Here is an 18833-nt window from a genome sequence, read left to right on the forward strand (position 1 = left end):
TTAGTCAAGACTTATAAGTGATTAAAGTGTTTGAAAAAAAAGTGGAATTCATGAAACAAAAGTTAGGAATCCTATTCCTAACTTCTTATAAGTGCTTCTCGATTTTTTACACAAACCATACGAATAAGTGTTTCTAACTTAAAATCCCAGAAGCGAAGTATAACATTACTCATATTTAAGAACGTATTAACATCAGTGTTGTAAAAAGCGGGAATCGGACTTAGTCGGTGAGGGCACCGTCCAGCGATTAATCGGATAATCGGAGATTAATCGGAGTGATTAATCGGATCATTAATCGTAATCAATTTAATATTATTTTTAAATTATATATATATATTTATAAAATTATATATAGTATAAATTTATAATCATATAAAATCAAAAGAGTATTGATTTTTTATAACCCAAAACATGCCTTTATATACATATACAAGTCTAGTCATTCATATATTTGATTCAATCTGCTAAGAAATATATATTGCAAATTTAAGTAATTAGAGTTTGGAAGTTAATATTAAAAGAGTAAAACGTACTAAAAACAAATTAAAATTTATGTGTTTTGTCTTTCTGTGCCTTTTATTTTATTTAAAATTAAATTTAAAATTTTAAAAAAAATTTCATTTTTTATAAATTTTTTTAAATTCACCGATTTTTGACCGATTTTTTCCGATTAATCCCGACTTTTGACCGATTAATCCCGATTTTCAGAAAAAACGATTTTTTCACCGATTAACGCTTAATCGAGACGGTGGCCGACCGAACAGCGATTAATCGGCGATTAATCCCGATTAATCGCCGACTTTTAGAACACTGATTAACATTGGCACCATAATAGAACAGAATTTAAACATGAGCCAACGAAAATCATTTATCAAAAAAAATGGTGAAAAATGTAATATAAAAATTTATGGGGGACACGTGTCCCCCGTGCCTCTTCCTAGATCCGACCCGGCTTAGTCTATGCCTTTGAAATGTGTTTATTAAAACACATCTTAATTGACTTAATACTGGTTTATTTTTCTAAAATAATATATCAGACTTAATATGATATGAAAACTTAGTTTGGCAGTAGATTAAAAAAAGATGTACATATTTTATTCAGTACTCAAAAATAAGGTTTTAAGTAAGAAGAATATTCGGTATTATATCAAAGTGTCCACCATTTTCAAAAAGTATCAAGTAACTATCCGATCTCCACGAGTACTATTAACCACTATATATATATATATATATATATATATATATATATATATATATATATATATATATATAGGGTCTTGCTCAAATGAGAACACTCTTAGTGTGAGATATGAGATTTAATCACAGCCACACATTTTATACCTTATATCAATCTCTCACCAAACATTAATTTTTAATATTTAAATATTTTATCACCATCTTCATTCTAATTCCACCACCTGCCACCTCCAACCACCACCGACTACCAGTTCCGGCCACCACCACCTCAGGCGACCACCGGAAAATCACTGTCGGCAAACATAAAATCACCACCGTCAAACTAAAAATCACCACCGGAAAACTAAAAATCACCACTGGAAAAATGAAAATCACTGTCAGAAAACGAAAATCACCACATCACCACCATCTACAGACCACCACCACCATCTACAGACTCCCCAAACATGAAAAATCACCAACTACAAAGCAAAATCAACGCCAAAAAAAAAAAAATCACCACCGCAAAAAAAATAATCACCACATCATTTTCGATCATGTCTTTCTCAGCCACCTAAAAATCACTGTATTAAACTAATACCACCACCGCCACAGTGATACTACTACCAAACCACCACCAACACCATCTCCAGATCTGTCGTTGACGAACTACAATCGATTCAAATGAAGAGTATCGGAAACGGAGATGGAGGAACAGAGGTGGAGGAACGGAGGAACAAGGACGCGGCTGTTGGAGGGAGGCAAGCATCCACGTTGTCGTCGGCCATAAAATAACAGGCGGCTACAGCCGCGCCTGCATCGAAGGAGGCAGCAGCCGCGTTTCCGACGAAAGGATGGAGCCACAGGTTGAGGAGAGAGGCGGCGACGACGCCGTAACAGCCATGGGAATGGGGGAGAAAGAGGGGGAAAGATCAGGCAATGGTAGTTGGTGAGGGAGGGATGAGTGAGAGATGAAGAAATGAAATGGGGCAGGGATAAAGACACGGGAGAGAAGATGGGGATTATGGAGAAATAAGTGGCTTGGATTAAAGGTTATTATATAAAATGGAGGGCTGAGATTAGATCTCATATCTCATATTATTTGGGGTTCTCATTTGAGCACCACCCTATATATATATATATATATATATATATATATATATATATATATATATATATATATATATATATATATATATCATTCAATTAAATCTTGAAAAAGTTAATAAACAGATCATGTGTTTGCTACCATTTTTTTTGTATTTCTTTGTAATCTTCGGTTCTAATTTCTTTTTGTAATCCATGTGGTTCACAAATCATTTGTCGATTAGGATTTCATTAAGTTTTCTTTTAATTATTTTTCAAGAGTTATCAATGATATATTATAGTGATTTTTGTGCCTAAAATGAGCTCCGGGAAAATCGGGAAGTCACTCGATAGTTGTTGACGTGAACAATGAAACTTTAATATAAAATCGAAAGAATATTAGAATAAAATGATAAAGTGGAAAAACCTTTCCCTAATCGTCATCTTAAAATTGGTGTATTCCAACTAAACTTGATGCTACTTTTTTCCCGCATGACAGTTACGGCTAATTTAAAATAGATAAATAATATCGATTTTCATTATTTTCTGATTGTAAAAACATCAGGTCTTCTTATTCCGCGACTGATTTAAATAAATTAAACAACGTCCAAAATCATTTAAAAAAAAAATCGAACGAGAATGAGATGGAATTTCGAAATGTAGATCCAAGTTGCCAACTGTGAAGGGTTGTTGAAAGTCTAGTTGACGGCAAGGACAATGAAGAAGATGCAAGCATGCGTGATACACTTGTCATGTGTTTGGCTGCTGTCTTGCTTGACAAGTCAGTTGCCCCACGAGACTACTAGGTGTATTCTACACATACTTGCCCACGATTACGTAGAGCCAGATTCGGCGTAATGACTTAACGTGATTTATGTGATCAATTGAGAATTTAAAATTTTAATTTAAATAATTTTAATTTATTAATAATTTATAATGATTTATGAGTTATTAAAAATATAATAATCATAATAAATATTAAGTTAAAAAATACATCAAACTAATAATTTTTAACCATGAATCAGTTTTGACATATTTTTAAATTTAAAACTAACTTCTGGCTTATTTCGAAAGGGCTTAAAGCCTGCCAGCAAACCACATGGATCAACACATTTATACAGCACACATTTCCTCCTCCACTTTTTCTTCTTTCCCTCCCACTTGCTAGGAACCTCTGCTTTTCACACCAAAACCTTAACCTCTTGTTCTGTTCCTACAAGGTAACTAATCTCTTCTCTTACATCTCCTACATATGATTTTCATGTTTCTATATTTTTTCATTTTAAACTACTACATTTCTATTTCTTAGCTGTGCTTGCATGTTTATGCACATAAATATATTGATTTATAGGTGCAGAGTATTGTGTAGCCGGATCTGAAATCTGATAATTTAGTTGAAAACACAGGGAAATATGAGGAACTGGAGTATGATTGAGAGATTTTCGGATACTTTTCGTCAGAATCCTTCTCTCTCTAGATTGCTTGTTGTTTTCACCGTCAGGTAATCCTACTTGTATATATTTGTTTTTTGAAAATTTAGGCTTATATGCCTTGCAAATGAGAATCTGTTCAAATACTTTACTTCTGGGCATGATAAACCCACCACTTGGGCTATCCAATCGCGCTCTATTTGTATATTTATATTCATAATCAGTTGATCTTCAATTTGAATTGGTTCTCATTCGATCTAAATTTTGAGCAATTTAAGAGCAATATTCGTGATTGATTGTTTGTTTTGGTTTAATGCTATTTATTGTAATGACTATTATATGGACAGCCTATGATAGAGGACAATCGACTAAGATAATTTTGTTCGAAATTCATATGGTTTAATGATTCTGAAGTATTATACCATGCGGTTTGGAAGTTCTGATCTGTGATTAATATTGCAGCAACTGCGACTATATTTGGTGTTAATTTACTGTCTGTGTCTGGTTAACGATTTGGTCCTTGTTTCTTAATGTTAAGTATGGATCTGTGATCGTAGTTGCTCTGGCTCTCCCTCGAGTACATATTTGCTGGTCGCCTGGTCAGTGCTGTGTGAGTCCTGATTTTACTGTCAGGGAGGTCCAGGCTGAGCAAATTTGGCAATTTTAGCAGAGAGCAAAAAAAAAATAAAAAAAATTGGTTTATGTTTATAATTTTCATTATTTAAGTACTAATTTTCTAGTACAAGGTTGATTAATTAGGAAACAGTAGCGGAGAATGATTACAAAAATTGTCATATCCCATATAATCTGGCAGCTTCTATCTATTGATTGGGTTGATGAGATTTCACAAAACCAAGTGACCATTGATAGCAACAAGAAAAATTGTTATTTGTTTAATATATTAATAGCTCAGGGAAATTTGGAGAATATTTTTTTCTTATTTGATTAGTCACAGTTTTTACATATTTTCTTTTTGAAGCTACTTGTAAAAAATTGCAGTGACGAGTTTTAATAGTTTAATCTTTATTTGACAATTTTTAATTTGAAGGTAAATGTAAAATTTCAGTGACAGAATGCAATAAATCAATCTTTCTTCATCTTAGGTATAACATGTGTTTCCACTATATTGAGCTCTGTTGATGGCTTGGAATGTACCTGTGATCATAAATGCAACCGGCCATTCTATTAATAAACAGTTTATAATTTTATTAGCCTAATCAATATTCAAATTAGTTTGAAAACATAATTGCATGACAGAACTTATTTTGCCAAGATACTAAGTGAGCTCTAAGGTTACGTTTATTTCGTATTTTCATGGCATTATAATCTCTAGACTACTATTATATCTTTTACTGATATTTCTGTATACTTCATCCTTAAAGTATCCTATAGAGTAACCAATCAATTTTTTGATTTATTTCCATGGGATTATAATACACAGCGAGAGGGCGGGATTGCATGTTTCCCTCAAAGAACTTAAAAGTAATAAAAACTTGTTCATGAATCATGGGATTACATAACGATTTACGTGTTGAAAATTGAGTACCGATAATACAATCGAATGAATTATAGCCCTTGCAGACATACATAGCCTACAAGTCTAATTTATATGCTCATCATCTATACAACCCAAAAGAATATATACAGTGCTTTTCTATTACTCAAACAAAAGCATTTCATAGTTTGATATCACAAAAAAAAAACTGCCTTACTTAAGTATCCATATTTCTGCATATATTATCAAGTAATTATTGTAATTATAGCTTAAAAAGTTTCAATTTAACGGGTAAGATTCGTCTTAAACTAATTATTTCTCTCTCGATTTTTGCAGCGGTGGGGGCCTTGTGGCTTATAGCGAAGCTAATTCTAGTAACAGTGAAGTTAAAGTTGCTACACCTGAGGTGGTTAGCAGGAAAAAGAAAGTGGTCGTGCTTGGCACTGGTTGGGCTGCAACCAGTTACTTGAAAAACTTAAAGAACTCCTCATATGATGTTCAGGTGATATCACCTCGCAATTACTTTGCATTCACACCTTTACTACCAAGTGTTACATGTGGAACCGTGGAAGCTCGCAGCATTGTTGAACCGATTCGCAACATTGTCCATAAGGTAACTATATTGAAATGAGGTTTTGCCTCACAAAAACTAAAGTGTAATAGGATAATAAGTATATTTCAGTTTTAGGGTGCGTTTGTTTGCTGTGCTGGCGGAAGGTGGAATGGGGGTGGATATGTAAAAGAGAATTTCGTCAAATTCTTGTAACATGATCTCTGATTATCACATTATACTTGGGGATACTACTTTAATGTAGTTTCGCTAGCCTGATATAAGAGTCTTTCAATAACTATTAGTTTTAGGCCAAAAAATTGAGCTATTAAATTACTTTATTCTTTGTCACATAGTTCCCTCGCTCTCTCACTCTCTCACTGTACCAAAAAGAAGTGTCTAGCAAAACTTGATTTTCCTTTTACAGAGTTTATTCATTATTGTGTCAAAAAGAATATGTTTTGGCTGAATAATGTTTTTTTATGGCAGAAAAACATAGATATTCATTACTGGGAAGCTGAATGTTATAAGATTGATGCGGAAAATAAGAAAGTGTTTTGTCGATCTAGTAAAGACGGTATTGTGAATGGAAATGAAGAAATTGTTGTAGACTATGACTACCTAGTAGTCGCCATGGGAGCTCGTGCAAACACATTCAATACTCCAGGGGTGGAGGAAAATTGTTTGTTCTTGAAGGTAACATTTTACACATCACATGAGTAAATTTTTTGTAAACACTTCTGTATGCAATTCATATAATCTTTTAGGTTGTGTTATTTGCAAATGTGCTTCAAATGAAAGCTTAGATAATATGTCATCGCCATCAAGTCTCACACATTCTTTGTGCAGGAAGTAGAAGATGCTCAGAAAATTCGTAGGACTGTTATTGATTGCTTTGAAAGGGCCAGCCTCCCCAAACTGACTGATGCAGAGAGGAAAAAAGTTCTTCAATTTGTAGTTGTTGGTGGTGGTCCGACTGGTGTGGAATTTGCAGCTGAGCTTCATGATTTTGTATCTGAAGATTTAGTCAAGCTATATCCAAAGGTGAAAGATTTTGTTAAGATAACACTTCTTGAGGCAGGAGACCATATACTAAACATGTAAGAATTTGCACTTCTTGAACCATCTACCCATTTTAAATTAGACTCTTATGCTGAATTGAATTTGTTAGCTGGCATTATATTTCTTATACTGTTCTACAAAATGAAGTGTTGAGAAAAAGTTGTGTGAAGTGCTTAATTTACTGCATGATATCAGTACACTATTCTGCTACTCATCTATTTTGAAATAAAAAAATGGCACCCAAAATCTTATACAACTTCATTTGCAGGTTTGATAAAAGGATCACAGTTTTTGCAGAAGAAAAATTTCAAAGGGATGGTATTGATTTGAAAACAGGCTCAATGGTTGTAAAAGTATCAGACTCGGAAATTTCTACTAAAGAGATAAAGAATGGGCAAATCTCTTCTATACCTTATGGAATGGTTGTCTGGTCAACCGGTATAGGGACTCGTCCTGTTATAATGGAATTTATGAAGCAAATTGGTCAGGTATATAATACTTTGTCCAACGATCTGATTCTGAACTTTGCTTGTTTCCTAATATAAGTGAACTTTTCCTCTGAACTGCTGTTGAAAGCTGAATGCATACATCATAATTTGTGTAATAATTATTCTCGCTGTATAGGCTAATAGACGTGTGTTGGCAACTGATGAATGGCTGCGAGTGGAACGATGTGATGGCATATATGCACTCGGAGATTGTGCCACAATCAATCAGCGCAAAGTGATGGTATACACTCTAACTTTTCTGCATGATTTTGGTTGTGTAGTTAATTTACTATTAGAAAGTTGGATGAACATCTCCGTTTTGGACAACTACGTAGTTCAGGTCAAAAATCCCTGAATCATGTGGTACTTAAAAAAAGAGGTTTACATTGTTTAAATCCAGATAATATTAAGCATCCTAAAGCTAAAAAAAACTGTGCAACTACACAAATTCCATGAGACATTTCATATTTTGTGATTTACAAAATAGGCTACAATGAAGACCATAGACACACATAATGAGCAAAGGTAAGGTCATAACACAAATATCTTTGTAACCAGTATTTGATGGACAATATTGGCCATTAGTACAGTTGCCAGGCTGCCAGAGCCAAAATGCTTAGATATCACTTTTTAGTTCACAGACACAACCACATGAGACTTATAAATATGTATACAATTTTAGGATCTTAGCTTTGAACAGATAATTAGTAATTTACTGACTAGTAACAATCTTGTGTGAAGCTAGTGTGTGTTCATTGTTGATATCATAACTGAATGGATATGTCAAGAAAATATCTGGAACACATAGCAGGAATAATTTTTTGTACTTTCGTCTGAATATAGGATGGGGTTATCCCTTTTTTTGAGAATTCTATAAAATCCTTCATACTTGTTCCTGAAGTATAAAACGTTCCATCTGTTCCTGAATAGCTTCTTTCAAAAGGGCTTCTGCTTCCTTGGTGAATATCTTGGTAGAAGATATTATTTCTTGACCACAACATTATTGCTACACTACAGACGATTTCGGAAAGATATGTAGTAAATATTTGGGTTAAATAGCAAGTTAATTCAATATAAGCTAACTAGATACAACAGTTACAGTGATTATTTAGGATTGTTGTGTTGACGAATAAAAACATGTATATCATTATATATATGTTGTCAATTTTGTACTTAAAACGACTACACAAATTTACAGTCTCATGTTTTATAGGAAGACATTTCAGCGATATTTAGTAAAGCAGACAAGGACAGTTCTGGAACATTAACAGTTAAGGAGTTTCAAGATGCCCTAGATGACATCTGTGAGAGATACCCTCAAATGCAGCTCTATTTGAAAAACAAACAGATGAGTAGTCTTGTTGATATATTGAAAGAATCCAAAGGGGATGTGGTAAAAGAAGCTGTAGCATTAAATATTGAAGAGTTTAAACAAGCTCTATCCCAAGTAGATTTCCAGATGAAGAATCTTCCAGCCACTGCACAGGTAAAACAAAAAATTTCATAATTTGCGACCATTGTTATTATCTTTTAACCTGTAATGTCCTCAAAATTCTTCTTACATTTTTGTTTGAGCCTATTCTTCAGGTTGCCGCTCAACAAGGTGCCTATCTAGCCAATTGTTTCAACCGCATGGAGGAGTGTGAGAAAAATCCAGAAGGTCCTCTGCGTTACAGAGGAGAAGGACGTCACAAGTTTCGTCCTTTCAGGTAAACTGCATATCTTTACAGAAACTAAATATGTTCTCCCATATTTCAGACCAGACCCCACCCGACCTGGCTCCTGACATCATTCATGGGTGCCTGCAGCTGCCTAGTATTATAGTTTCATCACACAATATCTAGCTATACAAATAAAGCCAATTAAAGAGTCCATTTATGCCTACTCTGATGATAGAATTCAAAAGTCTTGTAGCTTTAAATTCTAGATTCTAGAGCAAATGTTTAGGAGAGTTGAGCATCTCTTGGTGGCTGCTACCGAAGCTTTGCTCAGCTCAGAACAGTTTCACATTATGGTTGATTCTATGTAATTATGTCAACGTAATATATAGCCGATCAAACTTCAAAACTTTACATCTTGTTCATATCTGACTTGTTAATCGAGCTCGTGATTGTCCTATAGGTACAAGCATTTTGGACAGTTTGCTCCATTGGGGGGTGAGCAAACAGCAGCTCAACTTCCTGGAGATTGGGTTTCCATTGGCCACAGTTCTCAGTGGCTCTGGTATTCTGTGTATGCAAGGTAAGACTTCCACAAATATTGTTTTCTAATTGCTGGAAACTAGGCGCAAACACCATCAATAACTCGGATACTCAACTCAATTTGTATTTGGTCATTCAGCAAGTTAGTTAGTTGGCGTACGAGGGCACTGGTGGTATCCGACTGGGGCAGGCGCTTCATCTTTGGTAGAGACTCAAGTCAAATATAATGAACTCAACACCGGTATTGCCAATGTTCATAATGAGATACGAGAACTTGCTGTCTGAATGTTTTGATACAACCCCTGTCGCAAATTTTGTTTAATATTTCTGTTCTCAATAATTGGAAGATGGCCACAACTCGGCTTAAGTTGTTGCAGAAACTGTGGATGAGTTTTTTCTTTTGCTTTTATATGCGGCTGTAGCAATACAAAACTGTGGATGAGTTTCAATTAAGCTCTAGTATGCGGCTTTAGCTATCCACTCATACATGTAGTTGTCTACATTGTTATTGTTTTACCTGGAGAGTGTTAGAAACAATAATTATATCAATATTTTTCATTCCCAGAAAGTTTTGAACCCCTATGCTTGTTCTTACGTTATTTGAATTGAGTTCTTGATTGAATGATCGGAAATTTAATCAATTTGGCAAATTATGAAACATGAATTAATCATAGAGGTTCCTGCTGGTTTGGTGTTTGTATTATTCTATTTTGAGTGTTGATAATATCTGCAATTTGGCAATTCCTTTCCAATTCGAGAAGCAATAAGCTAGTATATGTTTATTGCGAGTGCCAAGAGTCAAGAAAATGTAAAACTAAACATACATATCAAGTTCCAGAAAGAATCCATAGTATAAAAACTCCTCTTACATTTGATGCATGAACTATGCCAGCAAGAGAAGTGTGGCATTACACAGAATACAACAATCATAAATTTACAAAACACCCTCCCCGTTTTTCACAATAAATTACAATCTCAAACACTGTCTTCACTCCTCAAATCATACAAAAAAGCCAAACTCTCTTCAATGAAAGGATTGAAGAATCATGGCCAGCCAAGAATGTCTCAAAATCTCACTATCCCTAACTAGCCCATATTCTACTCAAAGTACACAACAATAGCTATACAAAAACGTACCCTCTACTCATATCTCTGTCTCCATTTCGACAAATAAAGCCCTCCTGGGCCACCATTCTTCTTCCTTATTCCCCCCAAACCTAGACTTGGAAACTCTGGTCTGCTTCGGCGCATTCGGAGTTCTACCATCCAGCTCCCCCTCGAAATCAGCAGGATTTCGAAAAGCCAATCTCTTCCTAGGCGTGGTATACTCAAAATGCAAGCGCTTCGCAACTAAAGTCTGTTAACATCAAATAAATCAGCACACAACGTTAGAATACAATAAGATCCTGATAACCACTCCTCCTAACGTCTCGAGATTTTAGAAAGCCTAAAACACATACAGCATCTCGAAAGGCTTTGGACACTCGTAGCACCATCTTCAAATCATCATGTTCCACTCCACATAATATCCTAATCTGCAAAACAAAATCAAATCATTAACAAAACCAAAAACCAAAAAACAAAAAAACCCACCAGAAACAAAAAATTCAACACTTACGAGAACATCTTGAGGCAGCGACTCGATGGCTGATTTCCCCTCACAATGCATCTTCATAGGAGTCACCAAACACGAATCCACCTCCATATCATTCGAGATCACAACCCTCTTCCTCCCAAACGATCTCGAAAACCGAACGCACCCTACTCTCTCATTCCCGCGCGTGCTGCACCTCTTTCCTAGACCCATTCTTTCAACAAAACCTGAACAATATTCATCAAAAATCTCATCAAACATTGTCCAAATTTAAAAAAAAATAAAAAAATCTCGTGTATCCACAAAATAATATACACGAATAAATATAAATTGACTTGCCTTTGAAAATGGAAAGGCTAAAATTGAAGCAAGTGAAGTAAATTTAGATTGATGTAACGGAGTTCCTAAACGAGGAATTTTCGTAGTTACTTACACTAGTGGATAAATCTAGTTATATAGTGTTCTGTTTGTTTGGTCTCTTCTAGAAAGCGCACGAAGTTTTACTATTTTTTTATTGTTAAATTTAAAGGGGATTTCTCAAGTGAAATATTTTTAAATGATTTTAATATTATGCCGGGTGTTTTTAGGGAAAGTAGCCGTTGAGTGGGACACGTGTAGGCAAGAGAGTGGAGAGTTGGACGAGGTAGGGAAAGAGTTCATGATATGGTCGGTTTGGGCTGTTCTGTTGTCAGACAGATCTTTAAAGTAGTGTATTTCTTAATTTAGGTTATTCTCTGAATTTCTGGTGGGTATGCTGACACGTGTCGTTTTGATTGAGCTAGGGTGTTTGAGATTGTGACACGTGTGTGGTTTAGTAAAGTGAGGGGATGAATGACGGTGGGGTGAAGTGAAGAGCAGATCTTCCTGGATTGTGCTAGAATCTTGATGGATGACTCGGGTTACTGGAATAAATATATTTGTTTTATAGGATAAGCTTCGACGTAGGATCCAAGAATATTATTTTTCAAGTATTGGAATATCTATCTTAGTATTTTAAATTTTTTAGATATATTATATTTGATTATTTAAATTTATATATAATTTATAAGTAGTCTTAAATATAATTATTAATAATTTTTTAACTTTAATAAGCATTCTTTCAAAAAAAGTTTTAATAAGCATTATGATTATTGCTCTGCTTATGAGTTATCCTGTAGAACATTCAGTCTTACAATTTATATAAAAAATTTCATCTTTTAATTATAATATTTATATATATGTTACGGAACATACTATGCGCTTGTAAGATGTTTACAATTTATAAAACAAAAAAAAAAGCAATTAAATTCAAATAATAAGATTATATTTTATTAAATTTTGTACTTTAATATTTCAGTATTTTTGTGTACTCAAATTATCCTGAAAAGTGACTACTAAAATCTATTTTAAGATATATTTTTCACAAAAATAACGTGTATAAGGATTGAGAGAATGTTTTATTCATATAATTTTTATTTTAACATTCTAAAAAAATCTATATTCTGAAACCAATTTTTGTGCCATTACCTGCTTGGCAAGAGGAAAAAAACGAGGATTAGATGAATATGACAAGAAACACTCGGAACAATTTAATATATTTCTAAGTCCAGAAAAATTCAAGTAAACATATGCTCCCCTCTCAGTCAAAGACGGGGCTTAAGAGTTAAGGCATCTATGTTAAAATTGTACTCCCTCTGTCCCTCTCATTTCTTTACGGTTACTATTTTGGGATGTCCCTCTCATTTCTTTACGTTACTATAAATAGTAAGTTTTTCTCATCATTACACCCACTATCTTCCCCCACTATCTCATATTTAACAATAAAAACTACTATTACACCCACAACTTTCCTCCACTATCTCAAATCTATTATTAAATATTGATAGGTCCCACCACTTTGCTCACTTTTCATCTAACTTTACTCATTTTCCATACATTGTCTTGGTCTCCGTGTCCCCCTTCAATGTAAACAATTGAGGGGACGGAGGGAGTACAATTCATAGAGCTTCTTCAATTTTAATAGATAAAAAGCAAGAACAAGAATTTGTCTTGTATATATTAATTTTCATTTTTATATTTTGTCGATTTTATAACCGAAACGAAACCGATTATAACTGAACCAGGATTTTTTAACCGGAACCGAATCCGAACCAGCGATTACGGTTTTCAATTTTAAAAACCGAAAATATATGATTTCAGTTCCGGTTTTATCCAAAACCGTGCCGAACCAGCCATGCTCTAGGAAAAGAAATTAAACGAAATGACTTTACAGCTTTTGAATTATTGAAAATCATGGACTAACGTTTTGTTATTTATATAAGATCATTCATTCATGCTTCTTATTTATAAATATGTTATATCAGACATATTCTACTATATTTGAAAGTTAAGAAGTAATATGTTTTGCTAGAATATATGATCTTATTTTTCCGAGCTGTCCAAGGTATTTTAAAATATTGTTCCTTCTTACACAACCCTGAGCTAGGTGTAACATATCACAATGCATTCGACCTGTGCGACATTTACACAAACAAAGCTATACGTACATTGTAATACAGCATCAAACTTCAAACGAGTTTTTCTAGTCTGGAGAACATTTATAGTTACATATCACACTGAGATTCATAGAGTTCTTCTGCAGCTTCAACATGCATCTTGCTCGTATTATATCACAGAATTATGTAGCATGTTCATCGGACTGGGAGTGATATGTCCTCCGCCTCAGCTGGGATGCTGGAGTGGGCTGCTGCAGAAAGATTTTGGTTGGATCATTCGGGTCGACATATCTGCAATATAGACGACAAAGTTTTAAAAATCTCAGAAATATGTACTGCTGTTGCTCCCAAAAGATTACCACATGATATTATGAAATTAAAAATCTCAGAAATAGAATAAAGAAAATTAGTGACTTACGCATGTCTCATCATTTCGTCTACTGGTGTCTGTGCTGCTTGTAAAGGATCTACACGTGTTTCTGTCCCGACATTAGGCCTTTGATTAAACTGCCTCACCGATGTCATCAAATTAAAAAATAAAGGAACAAAAGTTCCACAGCCACCATCCTTGAACAGAATCTTGAAGGAGTGAGTAGAGTAAAGAGCTCTGTGCTCATTATCTGGGACAACCTGCACTCAAGCATCCTTCCAGACTTTAAAATTTCTTCTATGCAAATGGAGGCTTTTAAAAAGATCTGTCATTAAAAACTTACAGGCTCCACTGAACCAGAGATATTATTGCAGTGAAATATTGGTTGATTAAACTTCTCGCCATGGATATAGAGCTGCAGATTAGATATCATAACAGGAAATCAGGTTAAAAAAAGCTGAAAACAAAGAGCTCTAAACATGCCCAAAATCCTATCTGCCTACCAGGCTACCACAACACAGAACATATGTCTATATATGTTTCTGCTCAAGAGAAGAACATATAAAAGAGACAAATAGACAGATGTTGCATAGCAAAATTGAACATACACTACTACATTTTCCGCAAAACTAACAAACTAGTTTGATCACTCTTAACAATGCTTTGTTATTTGTTATACTATCAAACATCCATTACATTCAAGAATATATATGTAACTAAACCAGTTGACAACCTTTTTTTACCGAACATGAAGCTACAATGATTAAATAGTTCAAATATTACGGGTGTATGGATGTATAGAAATGGGTGATGACAGAAAGAGACAATAAGACTGCATTTAGTTTGGTTAGCATCTCATTCAAAAGAAATGCAGAACATTGGGAATTTAAACTGCCTTATGTCAGCGCAATATTCAAAAATCATAAAGATCCAAAGCAACTGGGAAAAAAGATCCAAGGGAAGATTTGCTCTAAATATTTTAACTCAAATCACTTGCCAAGTTTATGAACAGATCAGAAGCGAGAGGCGAGGAACCTAACTATCTGAAGTGCAGAATTACTATATAGTAAACATTAGACTATCTCAGTTATTAGCCTATGTGATAAGAGTAAATGCTTTAAACTTAAAAGTACCTACATAAATTATAATTGTAAGAGTTCTGGTACAGCTAAAACTCACTTGATGTTACAAGGTACTCCCTCCGTCCCATAATACTTTTCTCATTTGTCCTTTTGACATTTGCCAACGCACAATTTTGATCGTTAATATCTTTAATTTCATAGTAGTAGTAAATATAACAACTTCACTGTATTAAAGTACTCGTGAATACGTATTCAACAAGATCACTCATTACCATATTTAGTCTTATAGATTAGACGTACATTAGTAATTTGTCTCATGTTATGAACAGTACCGACATATGAAACGGGAAAAGTAACAAGGAATGAATGCACTGCAACTTATTCTTTCATACTCGAATAAAAATAGTAGAATATAATTTCACGTAAGCAAATACCCACTTAACATGATAACAACATACCTGCACTATAGTGCACTTCTTATTATCACCAATCACAAATATATAAACTAACCATGTACAATTACAGTTAAAATAGACAGAAGAAGATTAACAAGGAAGAACCTGCAGATGCAGAAGGATTGTAGTTCAGGAATTAGGCTTATTTTATGTAACGAATAAACATTGCAACAGAGACTAGAAACACATATGAAAAATAAAGCTATCAACTTCTACAATCTACCACAAAAGGAAAATTAGCCAATATCAGTACGAGACTGTAATTAACTAATTATGTTCTGATGAAGATACTAACATATAACCATGATATAATGTGTTCCAAAGTAATACTTGAGATAATTAAAAAGCACTAAAAGCCAATTGCAATTTAACCCTTTGACTTACCAAAGGCATATCAAAAGCATACAGGTTCCCCACAGGCTTACTTGCAACAAACACTATTCGGATGTTTGACAAGTAGATTGTTCCCTTCACTTTAACATGTCCCCCTTGCGTTCTGACAAAATGCAAGCAGTTAGTCTGGTACTTGCATACACATTTTCAAAGAACTAGGTCCTCAGATTGAAGCCAAGTTACAAGGATCTTTTAAGGACTATCCAACAACATTAAGAATTCAACTTGGTGAGAGAGATAAGAAGAAACCATGTCTGTCCCTTAAACTTTACATAGTATATAAACAAGAACTATGCCGACAACATAAGAAGCAAAAAAAGGGGTACCCCATATCAACATTTGTATTGCCTCCGGCAATTTTAAAATAATACAAAACACTCTAAAGCTGATCAATCATATGCACTACTAATTTAAGACAAAACCCCCCTTTCTTGGAATTAGACACTGAGCCCAAGTTCAGTTCCTTAGGAATTAGATTAATAGACTCGACCAATAACCAAACTTGGATATCTTAATCAAAAACCAGATTAATAAACCTCATATAGGAACTTAATAACCTCCAAAACAAACAAAAAAGTAATCATCATATCCATTAACAAATCACATTAAAAGAACAAAAGACAAGAAATTCACATAAAGCAAAATATGGGTATTTACTATTTAGGTTGAACACCATATGACAAAACCCTCCACTAGAAGAACATGTAATTCACATAAACGTGTCATTTCGTCGAAAGGTTTTTTCTAATAAGCCCTTCAACAAAAAACCCACAAATCATCAACAAAGTCATAACTTACCAAACACAAGATCACAATAATCATCATATCAACAAACAACAAAATTAGTACAGAATCAAGAAATTAACAAAAAGGAAGACATGGGTAATTCAATTCACATAACAACAAACAAACCCAAATCGTTCAAAAAAAATCCAAAAAATATAACGAAAAATAACATACCCAGGGATCTTATCAATATCAAACTCAACCCCATCTCTTATTAATATAAACATCTCATTCATAAATGGGACTGGCATCCCATTTGGAAACAATTGTGGGTTCATCGCCATCTCTCTCTCTGTCTCTCTGAAAATTCAATTCAAAAATTTTTCAATCTCTCTCTCTCTCAAACCCAGCGAGTTTATCCTTTTATGATCGTGTGTATAACGCGTTGTATCTACAACCTTCTGGCGGACTGTAGATAAATCTTCCGTGGGCTTGGGGAAGTCTTTTCTTCTTGGGCCGAGATAGGCAGCAGAACCATATCAACGCATAACATAATGGAAGGTGTTGCAAATTAAAGTTTTTTTTTGTTTGCAAATTAAAGTTATGTATAATTTATTTTGTATTCCGCTCCCTAGGAATCCGAAACCGTAATTATAAAGGATCTATCGAATATTTGTTAAAAAAATTATAAATCAAATTTTTTCAATCAAATCACAGTATAATATTTTTAAAAATTGATTAGTGATTTTTAGAATACCAATTATTACTGGCTTATAATCGTGCTATTCTTAAATTTATTTTCTGCTTATATATGTTTAAATATTTATTTTTACTTTAAAAAAGTATTTATTTTAGAATAATATATGTGCTTTAATATATGTTTAAATAATTAATAGACATGTTTGATTAATATAATATAATATATGATATATAAAAAAATATCGGACAAAATATGTTACACTAAGGAGGCTAAACTCGTCAAAATACTTATACATAATAGATATGTTTTAATGAGAATGGTTGATGTAAAGCATAATGTAAATAATATATATTCGTATCACTCAACACGATAACTAAGACATGAAACGATAAATAGGTATAACCCGGGAATCTACAAAATAAAAAATCAAGTGATACAGGATTTGACAGTTAAGAAATTTGAAACACTCATAAGTCACTGGCCGAAAGTTCATTAAAATATTCAGGCCTTGGTGATCAGTAAAGTTCAAGTGGTTAAGTGATCAAAACAGTCTACAGATTCGGTATCAATGTCAGTGGATTTCAGTGTCGTCTTAATGATTATTCATAATCAACATTCGAAGCATGTTCCACCTGAAATGATTTGATCAAGTAGTTTATTGAAGAAAGTACGAAGTTTAGAATTAGGGTTAGTCGTATGTGAACTAGATCAGCGCACTAAACGTCAACTTGTACGAGGATGTTCATCGTATTTATCAAAGAAGAATTGATCAAGTCAAAGGATATATGTCAAGTCAAGTCTTCATAATTTAAAGGAAGAACAACTGTTGCTGACAGACAGATCAAAAAGCAACGTCAAATTATCATAAACAGAAACACACACACACACATTATGCGTATTTGATTCAATGGTAATTCTTGATGAAATGAGTTAAATTGGCTAAGTGTTGGGCGTCTGACGCCCATATAGTATCATTCTCTATAAATGGGGTGGCGCCATGTGCATTCAGTGTGATTTTCTCTAAGTAATAGAGACATGTCGCCTCACACCGTGCTTACCTTATGTGGCGCCGGGTGTGAGATAATGTAAATTCTATTAAGTGCTTGGAGATCTGGCGCCTCTGCATTGTTGCACCTATGTAGGCGTCAGGTGGGTTAAAAGTTCTCAAGATTCTAAAGGAAGTACCTGGAGCTTCATACGCTGGACTCACAGTATATGCCCTGGGTAAGGATATATTTCAAAATCTGTTAGGTCCAAAGTATCGTAGAAGGGGGGTTGAATACGATACTCACAACAATTTAAAATTCTTTCGAATCTTGCGGATAAACAAATTGCAGTCCTGTAATGTGTTTCGTGTTCCGGATATTTATTGGGTCGGTTTCTGAGGATATGAAAATATTAAAACAACACACAATATTTTCCAAGGTATATCTGTATATTGATAAATACCTCGAAGGGTGCTATAAATCCAAACCCGAAGGTTGGCTACAATGGCTACTACTACTTACACTCACAAACCCTAGCTTCTAAATATATATATATATATATATA

General features: G+C 34.0%; 3 protein-coding genes and 1 long non-coding RNA gene across 5 annotated transcripts; 1 reads left to right on the top strand and 3 right to left on the bottom strand.

The window, feature by feature from the left end:
- The first annotated feature begins 3352 nt into the window (after positions 1–3352).
- LOC108197979 (external alternative NAD(P)H-ubiquinone oxidoreductase B2, mitochondrial) lies at positions 3353–10056 on the top strand. Of its 2 annotated transcripts, none has more exons than XM_017365719.2 (11): positions 3353–3482; positions 3614–3763; positions 5524–5800; positions 6227–6433; positions 6587–6837; positions 7068–7287; positions 7424–7528; positions 8501–8773; positions 8875–8996; positions 9409–9528; positions 9628–10056. In XM_017365719.2, the coding sequence occupies exons 2-11, from the start codon at positions 3675–3677 to the stop codon at positions 9713–9715; spliced, it is 1752 nt and encodes a 583-aa protein (XP_017221208.1). In that variant the 5' UTR covers positions 3353–3482; positions 3614–3674; the 3' UTR covers positions 9716–10056. The 2 variants fall into 2 exon arrangements, with proteins under 2 accessions (XP_017221208.1, XP_017221207.1); XM_017365718.2 differs by having other exon boundaries at positions 3357–3482; positions 3669–3763.
- A 239-nt stretch (positions 10057–10295) lies between these two features.
- LOC108198019 (F-box protein SKIP27) lies at positions 10296–11578 on the bottom strand. Its single transcript, XM_017365803.2, has 4 exons — positions 11422–11578; positions 11107–11309; positions 10949–11023; positions 10296–10845 (listed from the first exon to the last, which is right to left on the bottom strand). The coding sequence occupies exons 2-4, from the start codon at positions 11293–11295 to the stop codon at positions 10633–10635; spliced, it is 477 nt and encodes a 158-aa protein (XP_017221292.1). The 5' UTR covers positions 11296–11309; positions 11422–11578; the 3' UTR covers positions 10296–10632.
- A 1869-nt stretch (positions 11579–13447) lies between these two features.
- Positions 13448–17105, bottom strand: LOC108198014 (UPF0664 stress-induced protein C29B12.11c). The gene is made up of 5 exons (XM_017365794.2): positions 16817–17105; positions 15848–15959; positions 14270–14341; positions 13975–14186; positions 13448–13847 (listed from the first exon to the last, which is right to left on the bottom strand). Exons 1-5 carry the CDS (start codon positions 16924–16926, stop codon positions 13739–13741), a joined length of 615 nt encoding a protein of 204 aa, XP_017221283.1. The 5' UTR covers positions 16927–17105; the 3' UTR covers positions 13448–13738.
- On the bottom strand, positions 16011–16417 carry LOC135148349 (uncharacterized). The gene is made up of 2 exons (XR_010286442.1): positions 16279–16417; positions 16011–16235 (listed from the first exon to the last, which is right to left on the bottom strand). It is a non-coding gene; the product is annotated as an uncharacterized LOC135148349 (long non-coding RNA).
- Positions 17106–18833: the final 1728 nt, after the last annotated feature.

This window comes from Daucus carota, chromosome 8 (genome assembly GCF_001625215.2).
Source record: "Daucus carota subsp. sativus chromosome 8, DH1 v3.0, whole genome shotgun sequence".
Lineage (NCBI taxonomy): Eukaryota > Viridiplantae > Streptophyta > Magnoliopsida > Apiales > Apiaceae > Daucus > Daucus carota.

Bases quoted from the DNA above. Each gene is read 5' to 3' on its own strand.
- LOC108197979 (XM_017365719.2), top strand. From the start codon at position 3,675: ATGAGGAACTGGAGTATGATTGAGAGATTTTCGGATACTTTTCGTCAG. The intron at 7,529-8,500 runs GTATACACTCTA...CATGTTTTATAG, and splicing joins TCAATCAGCGCAAAGTGATG to GAAGACATTTCAGCGATATT. The intron at 8,774-8,874 runs GTAAAACAAAAA...CCTATTCTTCAG, and splicing joins ATCTTCCAGCCACTGCACAG to GTTGCCGCTCAACAAGGTGC.
- LOC108198019 (XM_017365803.2), bottom strand. From the start codon at position 11,295: ATGGGTCTAGGAAAGAGGTGCAGCACGCGCGGGAATGAGAGAGTAGGG. The intron at 11,024-11,106 runs GTAAGTGTTGAA...TTTGTTTTGCAG, and splicing joins CGCTGCCTCAAGATGTTCTC to ATTAGGATATTATGTGGAGT. The intron at 10,846-10,948 runs GTATGTGTTTTA...TGATGTTAACAG, and splicing joins CCAAAGCCTTTCGAGATGCT to ACTTTAGTTGCGAAGCGCTT.
- LOC108198014 (XM_017365794.2), bottom strand. From the start codon at position 16,926: ATGGCGATGAACCCACAATTGTTTCCAAATGGGATGCCAGTCCCATTT. The intron at 14,342-15,847 runs GTAAGTCAAAGG...TCTAATCTGCAG, and splicing joins ATGCTTTTGATATGCCTTTG to CTCTATATCCATGGCGAGAA. The intron at 13,848-13,974 runs GTAAGTCACTAA...TCTATATTGCAG, and splicing joins GACGAAATGATGAGACATGC to ATATGTCGACCCGAATGATC.